The sequence below is a fragment of the Oncorhynchus gorbuscha genome, linkage group LG20 (genome assembly GCF_021184085.1).
Source record: "Oncorhynchus gorbuscha isolate QuinsamMale2020 ecotype Even-year linkage group LG20, OgorEven_v1.0, whole genome shotgun sequence".
NCBI classification, from domain to species: domain Eukaryota; kingdom Metazoa; phylum Chordata; class Actinopteri; order Salmoniformes; family Salmonidae; genus Oncorhynchus; species Oncorhynchus gorbuscha.
The window spans coordinates 4297567-4314997 of record NC_060192.1 but is presented as its reverse complement, the minus strand read 5'-3'; the positions used below and the strand labels follow the sequence as shown (position 1 = coordinate 4314997).

Here is a 17431-nt window from a genome sequence, read left to right as displayed (position 1 = left end):
TCTTGTAAAATTGTCCAACTAAGATCTCGCAAAACAACGTCAAAGCTCAAGAATTCTGAAATTTGTCCGACTATTTTGAGGAAGTTTGTACTGGCTATGGCGTCTCTCAATAGACAAAACGTACTATTGCCGCTTTAAAAAAAAAAGTTTTTGAAGCAAATGTCTTTTAAGGGAGTATGCAAGCACACTTGATCGCATAGCCGAACTGAAGCATGCTGACTCCTTTAGCCAGTGCAAACGACTGAACAGAGAGTGTGTGTTGGTCAACCAGTTTCTGTTGGAACTGAAACCGGAGTTGCTCAAGCCCACTTGAGCCTGCTGTCCTGGCACGCACACACCCATTCCGTCCGTTCGACATTGAGGATGAATTTGAAGGAAGCACCCTTCCTGTTGTCACTCTCGCTTTTCATAGCCTTACTAGAAAAGCAAACGTGAAAATAGTAGTCATGTAAATGTTACAGCCATTCAACTAATATTGCATAATAATTCCGTTATATGCAGCCACTGACTGGATGTTTTTGGATTTTGGCTTATTTAATATATATATATATATATATACTGCTCAAAAAAATAAAGGGAACACTAAAATAACACATCCTAGATCTGAATGAATTAAATATTCTTATTAAATACTTTTTTCTTTACATAGTTGAATGTGCTGACAACAAAATCACACAAATTATCAATGGAAATCAAATTTATCAACCCATGGAGTCTGTATTTGGAGTCACACTCAAAATTTAAAGTGGAAAACCACACTACAGGCTGATCCAACTTTGATGTAATGTCCTTAAAACAAGTCAAAATGAGGCTCAGTAGTGTGTGTGGCCTACACGTGCCTGTATGACCTCCCTACAACGCCTGGGCATGCTCCTGATGAGGTGGCGGATGGTCTCCTGAGGGATCTCCTCCCATACCTGGACTAAAGCATCCGCCAACTCCTGGACAGTCTGTGGTGCAACGTGGCGTTGGTGGATGGAGCAAGACATGATGTCCCAGATGTGCTCAATTGGATTCAGGTCTGGGGAACGGGCGGGCCTGTCCATAGCATCCTCTTCCTCTCACCTTCCTTTTGCAGGAACTGCTGACACACTCCAGCCACATGAGGTCTAGCATTGTCTTGCATTAGGAGGAACCCAGGGCCAACTGCACCAGCATATGGTCTCACAAGGGGTCGGAGGATCTCATCTCGGTACCTAATGGCAGCCGGGCTACCTCTGGCGAGCACACGGAGGGCTGTACGCCCCACCCCAAAGAAATGCCACCCCACACCATGACTGACCCACCGCCAAACCGGTCATGCTGGAGGATGTTGCAGGCAGCAGAACGTTCTCCACGGCGTCTCCAGTCTGTCACATGTGCTCAGTGTGAACCTGCTTTCATCTGTGAAGAGCACAGGGCGCCAGTGGCGAATTTGCCAATCTTGGTGTTCTCTGGCAAATGCTAAACGTCCTGCACAGTGTTGGGCTGTAAGCACAACCCCCACCTGTAGATGTCAGGCCCTCATACCACCCTCATGGAGTCTGTTTCTGACCGTTTGAGCAGACACGTGCACATTTGATGCCTGCTGGAGGTCATTTTGCAGGGCTCTGGCAGTGGTCCTCCTGCTCCTCCTTGCACAAAGGCAGCGGTAGCGGTCTTTCTGCTGGGTTGTTGTCTTCCTACGGCCTCCTCCACGTCTCCTGATGTACTGGCCTGTCTCCTGGTAGCGCTCCATGCTCTGGACACTACGCTAACAGACACAGCAAACCTTCTTGCCACAGCTCGCATTGATGTGTCATCCTGGATGAGCTGCACAACCCACTTGTGTGGGTTGTAGACTCCGTCTCATGCTACCACTAGAGTGAAAGCACCGCCAGCATTCAAAAGTGACCAAAACATCAGCCAGGAAGCATAGGAACTGAGAAGTGGTCTGTGGTCACCACCTGCAGAACCACTCCTTTATTGGGGGTGTCTTGCTAAATGCCTATAATTTACACCTGTTGTCTATTCCATTTGCACAACAGCATGTGAAATTTATTGTCAATCAGTGTTGCTTCCTAAGTGGACAGTTTGATTTCACAGAAGTGTGATTGACTTGGAGTTACGTTGTGGTGTTTAAGTGTTCCCTTTATTTTTTTGAGCAGTGTATTTGAGTGGTCCATTTGTTTTTTTCCCCCCAGGACAATGGGGAATAAAATGTGTTTGTGTTTTAGGAGTTTACCCTGGATAAGATGACAACAAAAGGACACTTTAGGTAGCCTTGCTTGTAGGAGCGTTGGGCCAGTAACCGAAAGGTTGCTGGATCGAATCCCCGAGCTGACAAGGTAAAAATGTCATTCTACCTCTGAGCAAGGCAGTTAACCCACTGTTCCCCAGGCGCTGAAGACGAGGTTGTCGATTAAAGGCAGGCAGCCCCCCCGCACCTCTGATTCAGAGAGGTTAAATGCGGAAGACACATTTCAGTAGAAGGAATTCACTTATCCAACTGACTAGGTATCCCCCTCTCCCTTTTAAGGATCAATTCCTCAGTTCAAAAGGCTGGCGATTAGCCTAGAGCCCTAAAGTAGTAGACCTGGCCTTTAGCCTCGCCACTCAGAAAGCCACTAGCATCCATTATTTGCTCCAGATTTAGCTTCAGCTCTCCTCTCTGCTCCCCTCAGGGGCTTGGAGACAGACCACACAACGGGGAAGGTCTGTTGATTTGGTTCAATCTCTCTTTCTCTGTCATTCCCTCGCTCGTTCTCCTTCCTCTCTCGTTCTTTCTCTCTCTCTTGTATGTTCTTTGGTTCTCTCTCTTACGTTCTCTTCCTCTCACATTCTTTCTTTCCTTCTCTCTTTCGTTCTCTTCCTCTCTCGTTCTTTCTTTCCTTCTCTCTTTCGCTATTTTCTTTCTTTTTTCTGACATTGTTTTTCTCATGTACGTTCTTTCCTCCTTTCACTCGTTCTACCTCTACATCCCCTTTCACTCGTTCTACCTCTACATCCCCTTTCACTCGTTCTACCTCTACATCCCCTTTCACTCGTTCTACCTTCTACCTCTACATCCCCTTTCACTCGTTCTACCTCTACATCCCCTTTCACTCGTTCTACCTCTACATCCCCTTTCACTCGTTCTACCTCTACATCCCCTTTCACTCGTTCTACCTCTACATCCCCTTTCACTCGTTCTACCTCTACATCCCCTTTCACTCGTTCTACCTTCTACATCCCCTTTCACTCGTTCTACCTCTACATCTCCTTTCACTCGTTCTATCTTCTACATCCCCTTTTTTCTCGTTCTTTTTTCTCTCGTTCTCATGTTTTTTTGTTTGTTCTCGCTCTTGTTCTGCTTTGCACTCTACCTTTTTTCTCCTTCCCCCTCTCTATACATCCATCTCCCCTTCTGACTCGATGCATATTTGATAAAAACCAAGGCCATTGGCAGTGATACTCTGAGGACGGATGGCAAAGCAGAGGTCAAGAGAGTTGACAAATGGCAATGTGTGCAAATGAAGTCTTCTCTCTGCCTACCTCAAACCCTTCAGCCTATTTATGTTGCTATTGCAGAAGGAAGCTCTTTGATGGGTTTAATCTGTCCAATGAATGGCTGAATCTGTTTTATTCAGTAATATTGTAGTTTTAGGGTGATTGGGGAGGAATTGAAGGGGCAATCGGTGTTGATTTAAGGGTTTACTAAGAGAGATTGGAGGGTAGTATGGAAGAAAAGAGAGGGAGACAGAGACCAACAGAGACGGGCTATGGGGGAGGTGTTGAAAGTGTTAGAAAGTGTTAGTTGAAACAGGAAATGGGTCTCTTCCTCTGGTCTGGTTCTCATGACATCCTGTGGGCTGATATCACAGGAGACGAGTCGTCTCTGGCCCGCTGTCCTATTTTTAAAAATGTATTTCACCTTTATTTAATTAACCTGGTAGGCCAGTTGAGAACACCTTTATTTAACCAGGTAGGCCAGTTGAGAACACCTTTATTTAACCAGGTAGGCCAGTTGAGAACACCTTTATTTAACCAGGTAGGCTAGTTGAGAACACCTTTATTTAACCAGGTAGGCTAGTTGAGAACAGGTTCTCATTTACAACTGCAACCTAACCAAGATAAATCAAGCAGTGCGACATAAACAACACAGATTTACACATGGAATAAACAAACATGCAGTCAATAATACAATTGAAAAGGTCTATATACAGTGTATGCACTGTATATAGACAGTCCCGCCCTATCCTGCCCTCTCTCGTCCCTAACCCATCCTGCCCTCTCTCGTCCCTAACCCATCCTGCCCTCTCTCGTCCCTATCCTGCCCTCTCTCGTCCCTAACCCATCCTGCCCTCTCTCTAGTTATAGTCTTCTTTTCCCCAGTGACCCCACCCATCTATTCTTTTAGGGTTTGAGTTTTTGTACCAGAACACAGATTTATGCTCAGTGTTGTTGTATACACCGCAGTAATACTGTCTGTGAAATGCTGGATGTCTTGTTCATATATGTAGATATGTGGTGGGCTGTTTAGATTGGTTTCTCTTAGGGATGTTAACAGTTTACGGTTAATTGGTTAGATGCCGAAAATACATTTGAGCGTCAAGCTTATTGGTCTATAGGATAATTTGCATAATTGAGTGGAATTAAATTGATGCGTGTTTTGTTAGTTAATCATGTAAATTATTTATGACATTCACACAGCATGTGTTACAGAGCCTAGTAGCTGAATAATATCACTTGTCGGAGAGTGCAGCTCTCAAACAGCTGGATGCTGCTGGAGTAGAAAGTGTTCTTATTCGAAGCCCAGTCATTGTGCAACAATTCTAAATGCAATCGCATGTTAAAAACAGGTTGGGCCGGCCGCTTCTACAGCACAATGGGGAGTTTGTCTTTGGAAAGAGAGGCGTGAAAGAGACCTCAGCCTGAAACCTGTCCTTTAGAAGTTTCAGGACTCCTCCCTGCATGCTTCAGACAGAACTTTACAGAGAACGTTGGAGGAGAGGGTACCTAAGTATTCACTCGCGTGTTTATGTCTGTCAGCTGAGAGATCCACTCTTTGCCTCAAATCAAATTTGATTTGTCACATACACATGTTTAGCAGATGTTAATGCGAGTGTAGCGAAATGCTCTTTGCCTCTTCCAGAGGAATGAGTGTTTATTTTAACCCTGCTTCCCAGTATACTCTCCCAGTTTACCCACGCCCGGCAGCCCATTCCAAGGAGCCCTCTCACCACCGTCTCCCATTCCTAGCACCCTAGAGTTGGCTTGGGCGGAATATCGTCTTTCGGGATATTTGAAAATAGCCACAATGTTTTTTATTTCTATACCGTCAATACTGTCAACTATTTAGTTGATGTTTCTCAGTACATTTTCATGTTTGTAGCTACTTTTTAAGTAAATACTTGCAGTCAATATGTGTGCAATATGTAAGGAGATTGTGTTGTTCATTTCACATGTCGCATTAGTTTACATTATGAAGCTTACCGTAGTTCCCCAGAACAGTTGAGCCAGTCGTGTTTGTTTGTAAATGGCACAATGGGAGGAAGCTGGATCAGATGAGTCCATTTGTGTATTTACAGGGGTTGTGTTTTATTTTGACAGTCAAGTGTTTTTCTTCGATAGAGTGATCAGAGAAGTACAACTGTAGTTTTCCTTCACGGAAAATACATTAGTGTAACACATTTGGCTGGCAGCCACACAAGTAAATGGGCTTACAATTGAAAAGGTAGGGTCTATTTATTTAAAAAAAGATGCATGGCCATCATATTTCTAATGTTTATCGTAAAAATAATGAGACCAATATACATTTCCTAAAGTTAATCTGGCATCAGTCAGAGCGCTGTCTGCGGATATGCCTGTTCGTGAATTCTCATCTGAGTGGAGAAGAGCAACTGAGGCACAAAATCAGTCCGATGCCGAGCAGAAATTACAATAAACATTATAGATCTTTGTTTACAGAACGCAGCAAGATATTTCTTGTGCTTTTTTTAACCTTTTTTTTGCCCTGTGTGAAAAAAACAAATTCTGCGTTAACTAGCAAGTTTAATCTTAGGGGTCGCGTTATAAGGGGACGGGGCATCATAATGTGTTGACTTCTCAAACATGGCAGAAAGTTAAAGCCCTTTTGGATGAGTTATCTGTCCAGCTGCTATATTTCTGATTTCCTTACACTCCTCCCCCGTCTTCCCCGAGCAGCAGGTGGGCTCCCGAGTGGCGCAGCGGTCTAAGGCACTGCATCGCGCTCCTAGAAGCGTCACTACAGACCCTGGTTCGATCCCAGGCTTGATCACAACCTGGCTGTGATCGGGAGTCCCATAGGGCGGCGCACAATTGTCCCAGGGTTGTCCTGGTTAGGGTTTGGCCGGTGTAGGCCGTCGTTGTAAAATGAGAATTTGTTCTTAACTGACTTGCCTAGCTAAATAAAGGTTGCCCTAGCGAGTCCAGACTCCAGTACTCTTCTTCCTTCAGATAAACACAATATTTCTCGTTCACATTCACTTGTAAATGTCCAAACTCACCAAAAATAACAGTGTGTGTGTGTGTGTGTGTGTGTGTGTGTGTGTGTATGTGTGTGTGTGTGTGTGTGTGTGTGTGTATGTGTGTGTGTGTGTGTGTGTGTGTGTGTACATAGTCACTTTAACCACATGTACATACTACCTCAGTCAGCCTGACTAACCGTTGTCTGTATGTAGCCTCGCTACTGTATATAGCCTGTCTTTTTACTGTTTTATTTCTTTACTTGCGTCTTTTCACCTAATACCTCTTTTTTTGCACTATTGGTTAGAGCCCGTAGGTAAGCATTTCACTGTAAGGTCTACACCTGTTGTATTTGACGCACGTGACAAATACACTTTGATGTATAACTTTATCCGCTGGATTGCCGGTCTTTGCAATTTGTTTTTCATTGGCGCTCGTTAGCGTATTTAGCTAGCAGCCTCCATGGAAATTCATTATTACTTGTGCTAATTTTGTTAACATTCTGGTAATAGATGGCCAATGAGCTTTTTTGTCTTTTGAGGCCTCATGTGTGCTAAACACATGGTAATACCATAAATCCCGGGATGAGAGAAAGACGGTATTATGATATGAAAATCTAGATACCGCCCTAGCCTTGAGACCCCCTCTCTCCCCTCAAACACACAGGCTTTCTTTAAGGCTAGTGGTAGATTATTAGTAAAACTAGAGAACAATAAAGGACCAAGACTGCTGCCTTGCAGAATACCACACTTGACATGTTTTACATTAGAGAAGCTTCCATTAAAGAAGACCCTCTGTTCTATTGGATAGATGGCTCTCAACCCATGATATGGTAGAGGATGTAAGGCCATAACACTTAAGTTTTTCCAATAACAGACTACGGTCAATAATATCAAAGGCTACCATTACAGCTCCCACAATCTTATCAATTTCTTTCAGCCAATCATCAGTCATTTGTCAGTGCAGTACACATTGAGTGCCCTTCTCTATAAGCATGCTGAAAGTCTGAAATTGCTCACAGACGAGGTTTTGGCTAATAGTCAGTCAATCAATCACTGAGTGTCAGTTGGTGTGGGGCTGAGGCTACTGAGCAACACGAAGACTGGAGATTGACGTTCTGCAGAAGTTAACTTCAGTAATGGACAGCAACGTTTGAACGTGTGTTTTGTATGCCATTTACTATTGTTATTTCCCACCCAAACTGAGCATCTGGTCCTGTCTGGGTTTCAGGCTAAATTAGACTTAACCCCTCCATTCTATAGAGCTGATCAGGCTCTGCAAATAAATGTGTTTTGCCATATTCCATTAGATCTGCCAGTGTGAGAAAGGTCTGAGCCATCTTATTGTCTGGAGTCTTTACAATTTATAGCTTTCCAAGAAGGATTGAGTCATTATGCAGATTTCTACTAAGGAATGAATTCCAGAACAGGATTTTAAAACCACTTAATTAGCCTAATGTCTGACGTTCAGAATTTGGACAGGTTTTTGGTGGTAATTGAAGGAGTCATCATGTTGTAGCTTGGGGATCTGGACATTTACCTTACTCTCTATCGCTCGCTGTCCTAAACTGCCCTTGACCAAACCACACACACCCAGTCCCCTGGCTGTGATTAGCCCTGGTTTGTGACTTGGCTCCTAGACTCTCTCTCGCTCTTACACACACACACACACACACACACACACACACACACACACACACACACACACACACACACACACACACACACACACACACACACACACACACACACACACACACACAGACAGAGAGCACTTATTTTAACTTAAAATATAATACATCAATAAAAATCCATTTAGCCTCCAAATAAATAATGAAACATGTTCAATTTGGTTTAAATAACGCAAAAACAAAGTGTTGGAGAAGTAAAAGTGCAATATGTGCCATGTAAAAAAGCAAACGTTTGAGTTCCTTGCTCAGAACATGAGGACATATGAAAGTTGGTGGTTCCTTTTAACATGAGTCTTCAATAATCCAAGGTAAGAGGTTTTAGGTTGTAGTTAATATAGTATTTATAGGACTTTCTCTCTATACCATTTGTATTTCATTAACCTTTGACTATTGGATGTTCTTATAGGCACTATAGTATTGTCAGTGTAACAGTATAGCTTCCGTCCCTCTCCTCGCCCCTACCTGGGCTCGAACCAGGAACACATCGTCAACAGCCACACTCGAAGCAGCGCTACCCATCGCTCCACAAAAGCCGCGGCCCTTGCAGAGCAAGGGGAATAACTATTCCAAGTCTCAGAGCGAGTGACGTTTGAAACGCTATTAGCGCACACCCAGCTAACTAGCTAGCCATTTCACATCAGTTACACCAGCCATTAGGCTGATAGGCTTGAAGTCATAAACGGCAATGTGCTTTTGAAGAGCTGCTGGCAAAATGCACGAAAGTGCTGTTTGAATGAATGCTTACGAGCCTGCTGCTGCCTACCATCGCTCAGTCAGACTGCTCTCTCAAATCTTAGACTTAATTATAACATAACACACAGAAATACGAGCCTTTGGTCATTAATATGGTCGAATCTGGAAGCTAACATTTCGAAAACAAGACAATTATTTCAGTGAAATACGGAACCGTTCGGTATTTTAACTAACGGGTGGCATCCCGAAGTCTAAATATTCTTGTTACATTGCACAACCTTCCAATGTTATGTCATAATTAAGTAAAATTCTGGCAAATTAGTTCGCAATGAGCTAGGCTGCCCAAACTGTTGCATATACCCTGACTCTGCGTGCAATGAACGCAAGAGAAATGACACATTCACCTGGTTAATATTGCCTGCTAACCTGGATTTCTTTTGGCTAAATATGCACGTTTAAAAATATATACTTCTGTGTATTGATTTTAAGAAAGGCATTTGTGTTTATGGTTAGGTACAGTCGTCCAACAATTGTGCTTTTTTCAAATCATCCCCGATTATAGGACAGGACACGCTAGATAAACTAGTAATATCATCAACCATGTGAAGATGACTAGTGATTGTTTTTTTCTAAGAAGTTTAATGCTAGCTAGCAACTTACCTTGGCTTCTACTGCATTTGCGTAACAGGCAGGCTCCTCGTGGAGTGCAACGAGAAGCAGGTGGTTAGAGCGTTGGACTAGTTAACTGTAAGGTTGCAAGATTGGATCCCCCGAGCTGACAAGATAAAAATCTGTCGTTCTGCCCCTGAACGAGGCAGTTAACCCACCTTTCCTAGGCCGCCATTGACAATAAGAATGTGTTCTTAACTGACTTGCCTAGTTAAATAAAGGTATATCAATTTAAAAAATCGGCGCCCAAAAATACCAATTTCCGATTTGTTATGAAAGCTTGAAATCGGCCCTGATTTTAATCGGTCGACCTCTAGTCTGTTCACTTCTGCTGATCGGCTACTTCAAAAGCCAATTTGTCTCTCGCCTGCCTCATAAAATGGAGGATGTTCTGATTTCTCTCTGCCTTTTTCCTCTTTCTTTCACTGGCCTGCTATATAAGCTACAAACACGTACTGCTTCACTGTCCGTGTGAATCGCAAAGACCTTGCTGTCTTGTGTTATTCCCAGTACTATGGCCTGTGCAATATTTTAAGTGTTTTGTTGCTGTACATTTGATAGTTTTTCCTCCCTTTTGTCTTTCCTCGCTTCGTCTCTCTCTCTCTCGCTCCCTCAGCCCCATGAGTTTGACGAGTGCAGGCTGGATGTCAGTGTTAACGACAGCGTGTGGTACCTGAGGGCCACAGACCCGGAACACAGACACCAATGGATCAACTCCATCGAACTACACAGGGTAAGACTTCTAATAATACACACACACACTGGACTGTTCAATATGTCTTGGTTTTTACCTTGGCTGCATGTTTCTTATCGTCACATCTTATGTCTACCTACGAGTGCCGGGTAATAAGATATCATGTAGGTCATTGTTGCACACAGTCCGATCAGGGATGTGGTACATATACTGAACCAAAATATAACCTCAACAATATGTCATTGATTTTACTGAGTTACAGTTCATATGAGGAAATCAGTCTATTGAAATAAATTCATTAGGCCCTAATCTATGGTTTTCACATGACTTTGGATACAGACATTCATCTGGTAACAGATACCTTAAATAAATTTTTTGGTGGGGCGGTCAGTATCTGGTGTGTCCACCATTTGCCTCATGCAGCGCGACACATCTCCTTTGCATAGAGTTGATCAGGCTGTTGATTGTGGAATGTTGTCCCACTCCTCTTCAATGGATGTGTGAAGTTACTGGATATTGGCGGGAACTGGAACACGCTGTTGTACACGTCGATCCAGAGCATCCCAAACAATATTCAAACATTATTCATGGGTGACATGGTCTGGTGGTGAGTATGCAGACTATGGAAGAACTGGGACATTTTCAGCTTCCAGGAATTGTGTACAGATCCTTGTCATGGGGCTGCAGACCTTGCCAACATGCACGCATTCTGCTTACCAACTACGCAATTCTCTGTACATGTCCGGGTTAAAAGTACGCAGAAATTAATAGGGCCTGATTTTTTTAATTTAAAAAAAAAATGTTAATGAAAAATAAATCCACTGAGTAAATCTGACATCTGATTCTCGAGCTGCCATATGCAGATGTACGGAGTTTGTGCCAACCCGACATGGAGATGAATACATCATTATTCAACGTAGCTACCCTGTGTCTGCTTCTCCTCCTGTTTGTTGTGTTGCTGAGTTTGCCGACCGTCATCTGTACGTAAACACATGGACAAATCCCTTATCGGCTCCGTGTGTTGTGGAAAGGTCAACGTTTGAGAACATAAGATGGACGTTCAGTGGGCTCTAAAGTGACAGCAGTTCACTCACATTTGCTCGTGAAAGAAAATGAAATTAAATACGAAAATGAACTGGTCGCATTTGTGCGCGTGTGATATATTTAATTCTGCGTCCCATTAGTTTTATTTTCCACGTAACATTACGAGCATCACGCAACCTGATAGACTAACTAATTATGAGCCATGTCACAAAAAGCATAATCTAAACATCTTGGCATTAAATGGAATCTGGGAGTTTAGAAGATGAAGATTGAATGAATGTCCGCTATTAGCTATAGCGGCAATGCTTCTAAAATGCCTTTACACCAGATTTGATATTTTTCCAATTTCGACTATCTGAAATGAAATCCAATAGGCACCTTTTGACATGGGCTGAAGCAGCGCGCTTTTGACACGGGCTGAAGCAGCGCACTTTTGACACGGGCTGAAGCAGCGCACTTTTGACACGGGCTGAAGCAGCGCACTTTTGACACGGGCTGAAGCGGCGCACTTTTGACACGGGCTGAAGCGGCGCACTTTTGACACGGGCTGAAGCGGCGCACTTTTGACACGGGCTGAAGCGGCGCACTTTTGACACGGGCTGAAGCGGCGCACTTTTGACACGGGCTGAAGCGGCGCACTTTTGACACGGGCTGAAGCGGCGCACTTTTGACACGGGCTGAAGCGGCGCACTTTTGACACGGGCTGAAGCGGCGCACTTTTGACACGGGCTGAAGCGGCGCACTTTTGACACGGGCTGAAGCGGCGCACTTTTGACACGGGCTGAAGCGGCGCACTTTTGACACGGGCTGAAGCGGCGCACTTTTGACACGGGCTGAAGCGGCGCACTTTTGACACGGGCTGAAGCGGCGCACTTTTCTAGCAAACAGCGTTCAGATTCCCTTTGCGGCCCACTTGAGCTTTGTGTAGCCAGTTTGCGATCATTTGTTTTTATGTTTTCAAAATAATTTGCTCTTAGTGTTGATTAGGAACCGTGTCTAAAAAGCCAATACTTGTGAGCTGTCCCTGTTTGTGAGGTGACAAACATTCCTCTACTATAGAGATTAAACTTGGGGGCATGTGCTAAGAAAAACGTTATAGACAATTCTCCATTCTACACTGTACATGTAATGGAATAAACATGCAGACAATCTGCGCTAATTCCACAAAACAAATATTTATTTTATATGTTCTGTACTTAGTAGTATGAATCTTATTTCTGTTTTGTAAATACCTTTTTCAGAGAACTGAACTGAACCAGGCGTGATCCATAATGTTTGTCTAGGCACATGAATCTCCAATTTGCCACACGTCTGGTACTCTAAAACAGGGTTGGCAGGTCTGGGGCTGTGCGTTGTCGTGCTAAAACATGAGATGACAGCAGATGAATGGCACGACAATGGGCCTCAGGATCTCGTCACGGTATTTCTGTGCATTCAAATTGCCATCGATAAAATGCAATTTTGTTCGTTGTCCGTAACTTATGCTTGCCTACACCATAATCCCACTGCCACCATGGGCACGATGTTCACAACGTTGACATCAGCAGACCGCTCACCCACACGTCTCCATATACGTAGTCTGCGGATGTGAGGCCGGTTGGAAGTACTGCCAAATTCTCTAAAACGACATTGGAGTCGGCTTATGGTAGAGAGATTAAAATTCAATTATCTGGCAACCGCTCTGGTGGACATTCCTGCATTCAGCATGCCAATTGCATGCCCCTTCAAAACATGAGACTGGCAATGTTGGCCCTTTATTGTCCCCAGCACAAAATGCACCTGTGTAATTATCATGCTATTTAATCTGCATCTTGATATGCCACACCTGTCAGGTGGATGGATTATCTTGGCAAGGGAGAAATGCTTACTAGCAGGGATGTAAACAAATTTGTGCACATTTTAGAGCAATGAGAAGCTTTTTGTGCATATGGAAAACTTTTTAGTTCAGCTCATGAAACATGAGACCAACACTTTACATGTTGCGTTTATGTTTTGGTTCAGTGTAGATGGTTGAGTTTCATTAATTTCGTATCAACCAGGCACTCACTCCCTGTTACGTGTGTGTGTGTGTGTGTGTGTGTGTGTGTGTGTGTGTGTGTGTGTGTGTGTGTGTGTGTGTGTGTGTGTGTGTGTGTGTGTGTGTGTGTGTGTGTGTGTGTGTGTGTGTGTGTGTGTGTGTGTGTGTGTGTGTGTGTGTGTGTGTGTGTGTGTGTGTGTGTGTGTGTGTGTGTTCTATCAGAGTCTAAGAGAGGGGAGGATAGACAGTGGAGTCATCCAGAGGACATCACTAGTCCCTCCAGCAGCAGTGTGTTTAATGGCAAGTCTACCTATACTAAACCAGCTCCTGTGTGTTCTACTACCATTTAGCACAGTGCCCTTAATCCTGTGTGTGTGTGTTCCAGACTTGTCATTTTCTGTTCTCACCATTGAAAGCAGGTCAGATAATGAGTGGCACCTATTGTTTACACTCAGGTGTTAAAGGATAAAGTTCCCAGGGAGGGGTTCTCACTGACACGCACACAGTAATAGGTTGTACAGGGCTCTGCATCACTGATCCAGTTTATAATTGTTTCCACAGACGCTCTGATCCTTCTGGAATTAGGTCCTGTTACTCATCAGAGGGAGGGGGGAGAGGGAGGGCGGAAGAGCGAGTTGTGGATGGATTAGCGTAGAGTTTAGGATGGAGGGGTGGGGGAGAGGCAAGATGTGGAGGGTGGAGGAGTGTACGAGTGGGAGGACCATAATAGACAGAAGGGATTCTTCACTCTGACAGTCTGAGGCTATTTTCTAGGGAGGGATATGCTTACGCAATGGTAATGGGTTGTGAGAAGGCTTTGGTGGGATTTACGGTATTACTGGCATAGCACACAAGGGGATGCTAAAAAATGCAATAAAAGCCCATTGGACCTCGATTACTAGAATGCTAACAAAATGAGCACAATCTAATAGTGAAATCACATACACTGTTAGCTAAATGCTAACAAAATGAGCACAATCTAATAGTGAAATCGCATACACTGTTAGCTAAATGCTAACAAAATGAGCACAATCTAATAGTGAAATCACATACACTGTTAGCTAAATGCTAACAAAATGAGCACAATCTAATAGTGAAATCGCATACACTGTTAGCTAAATGCTAACAAAATGAGCACAATCTAATAGTGAAATCGAATACACTGTTAGCTAAATGCTAACAAAATGAGCACAATCTAATAGTGAAATCACATACACTGTTAGCTAAATGCTAACAAGTGAAAACAAACAAACAAATTCCGAAGACAGGTAAATTCAGCTCATAAAGTTATACAAGCTTAGCTAGTAGCTACCAAATGTCATTTTCGGCGACTGTGGACATTTACAAGCGGAATTGAACATGAGATTGTGCAAGTGAACAAAGTTGTGATGCATGCTTGTCTGAAGGACGAGCAGCATGTGTACATGAAGAACGAAGGAGGGGAAAAAACAAAACGCTAGTAGGAAGCACAGGGGAAAATGGCAACTATACAGACAACTCATTCAGAGCTCTTTTGGCAAAAAGCCATTCTAAAATATCTGATGGCTAACATTTTACTGGTGTAATGCATACAGGCGTAACTTCACCTCATGTGCACCGCTCAACAGAGACTCGCCGATTAGATGGAACACTACGGACTCACCAGCTCCTGCAGTTGTGCTATTTACAAACAAACACGTGGCTGAACTGTTCTGGGGAACTACGGCAAGCTTCATAATGTGACCAACGACATGAAGAAAGCAATAGGTTTTTATTTCCGAACGTATTGTTGACTGCAGGTGTTAACTTTTTTTTAAAATGGATACATATATTCACATTTTATTGGAAAAACATAAGTTTGGACGGTTTTGAAAAACCATCCCGTGGCTTTTTCTAAGTACCCCGATATGCGGTATACCGCCCAAGCCTAGAGGTTGCAGATGGTGTGAAGGAAAGGGTGTCTGTGAGAGCCCAGAACACAGCAGAACAAATGGTAGACCTTGTCCTACGAGCACGTAATTAACATGTTTTAAATAGTGAACATTGTGTTTGGTGTCAGACACTAACGCTTCAGAAGGCAAAGTAACCGCCCCGCCCTTAAAGGGATACTTGGGGATTTTGACAATGAGTCCAGAATAAAGGAAGTTGGGAGGTAGTATATCGGTTGCACTAGTGCTGGCAAGCAACTTCCTTCCAGCTGCACGCAGAGACATACAAATGGTATCCGCCAAGTTCGTCTGACTGGGGAAGAAGAAAAAAGGGCAAAATCCCGGAGTATCCCTTTAAGGCTTCCCACCCGAAACGGGTTGCGTGCGTATTATGACATTTTGTAAAGTTTTGGTCTTCAAGGTTGTTTTTTTTCGGCTGTTCGTGTGCACATTTTGTCTCGAGGCATGCCGAAGTCTATGCCCCTTCGTCAACCGTAGGGATTCTTCAATTGAGTGTTTCATTCAATTAGAGACAAATGCTTTCATGCACATTTTTCCCCTTGAGAAATACTGCACCAAACATCTGCATGTAAAATTGCGCAAAAAATGTATGCCAGATTTCTTGGTTATCTTTGATTAGTTCAGACTTTTAAGGAAGTGTATACTGGCTACAACATCTCAAGATGGAAAAACAAAGCTTTTTTTCAGCTTTTCTCATTTTTCAAGCGAAGGTCTGAAGGGAGAATGCGAGCACACTCGTTGGGTTCACCTAGGATGGACGCCAGCTGAACCGACGCATGCGGAAGGCTTTCTCCTCTCCCTCCCTCGCTCTCTCCTGACATGTTAGTCATTCCTGGCAGTGGGTTTTGGGAAACCCCTCCGTGTCACACTCTTCCCCCTTCCTCTTGTTCCTCCCAGCCCCAGGGTGACCCTCTGATTCAGCCAGAGCAGGAAGGAATGAGTCACACACACACACACACACACTACGCCTTCTCCCCACAGTGAGTCAACAGTCAGAAACTCTCGGCCTGTGAGGAGGCCCTTCTCTCCCCCTCGCAGTCTCTTGTCTCCCTCTGATCGCGCTTCAGACTCACAGCAAAGTGTCAACTTTCACTCGAGAAAAACAATCTGGTCAGGGCTAAAATGTTCTTAAATTCTTTTATATAGTAAATAATATTTTGTGTTGCTCTTTGCTACTTGAGTTAACGTGGTCTGTGTGTGATTGTATGGAAAGTTCCACGTCTGTCTGGTAAACTATTCTTATCTGTTAGTACACCTAGATAGACAGCTGGTTTCACATAATCAGTCCATCTCTCTCCGTCTCTCACTCACTCTGACACAGACAGTTTTAGGACTGTAGCTATGTGTGTGTTTAAGTTATATTCAGACTGGGGCATTGCGTATTTACTCTTTCTCTCTCTCTCCTCTTCTCCATCTCTCCCTTCCCCATCTTTCTTGGTCCTTGAGTGGCGCAGCGGTCACATCCTCTCTCACCATTACACAAGCACCCCTGTGTGTTTCAGGAGTGTGTGCAACATCACCCTGACCACACAGTTCTCTCTATGAGCCTGAAACAGCAACACGGTGGGAACGTAGCAACAGTGACCACGGCGACCATGGAACACTGTCACAGAATGGAGTATTGGGTGACTTCCTCTAACAGAGGATAGAATCCTTGACTTCTTACCGAACCCTGACACTTAAAATAGAGGGAGCGAGCGAGGTGGGAAAAGAGGGAAGATCTGTCTGGAGAGGACATAGTGATTTACCCAGTGTGAATTAGCACTCAGAAAAGAGTACAGACACTGTGTGGGGCGGCAGGGTAGCCTAGTGGTTAGAGGGTTGGACTAGTAACTGGAAGGTTGCAAGTTCAAACCCCAGAACTGACAAGGTACAAATCTGTTGTTCTGCCCCTGAACAGGCAGTTAACCCACTGTTCCTAGGCTATCATTGCAAATAAGAATTTGTTCTTAACTGACTTGCCTAGTTAAACAAAGATAAAATAAATAACACAGGGTTAAGGGTTTAAGTGGAACCGAGCGTGTAGCCTAGTTAAACGAAGATGCTAGAGGTGTCACTACAGACCCAGGTTCGATCCCGGGCTGTATCACAGCTGGCTGTTATCGGGAGTCCCGTAGGGTGGCGCACAATTGGCCCAGCATCGTCCGGGTTAGGGGAGGGTTTGGCCGGGGTAAGCGGTCATTGTAAAATAACACCTGACTTGTCTAGTTAAATTAAAAAATGAAAATACAATTTCTGGTGAATGTGTTTGTATAGACTGAATGCAAACA

The 17431-nt window shown here is 43.9% G+C and overlaps 1 protein-coding gene across 2 annotated transcripts in view; it reads left to right on the top strand.

Annotated features, from left to right (window-relative positions):
* Nucleotides 1-17431, top strand: part of LOC124007109 (ceramide transfer protein-like) — a 35457-nt gene that overhangs the window by 8917 nt on the left and 9109 nt on the right. The window contains exons 3-4 of one of the 2 annotated variants that reach the window (XM_046317421.1): nt 10095-10211; nt 13456-13533. In XM_046317421.1, the coding sequence (XP_046173377.1) occupies nt 10095-10211; nt 13456-13533 (195 nt within the window). The remainder of the gene's footprint in view (nt 1-10094; nt 10212-13455; nt 13534-17431) is intronic. The other variant, XM_046317422.1, reaches the window with a different exon arrangement.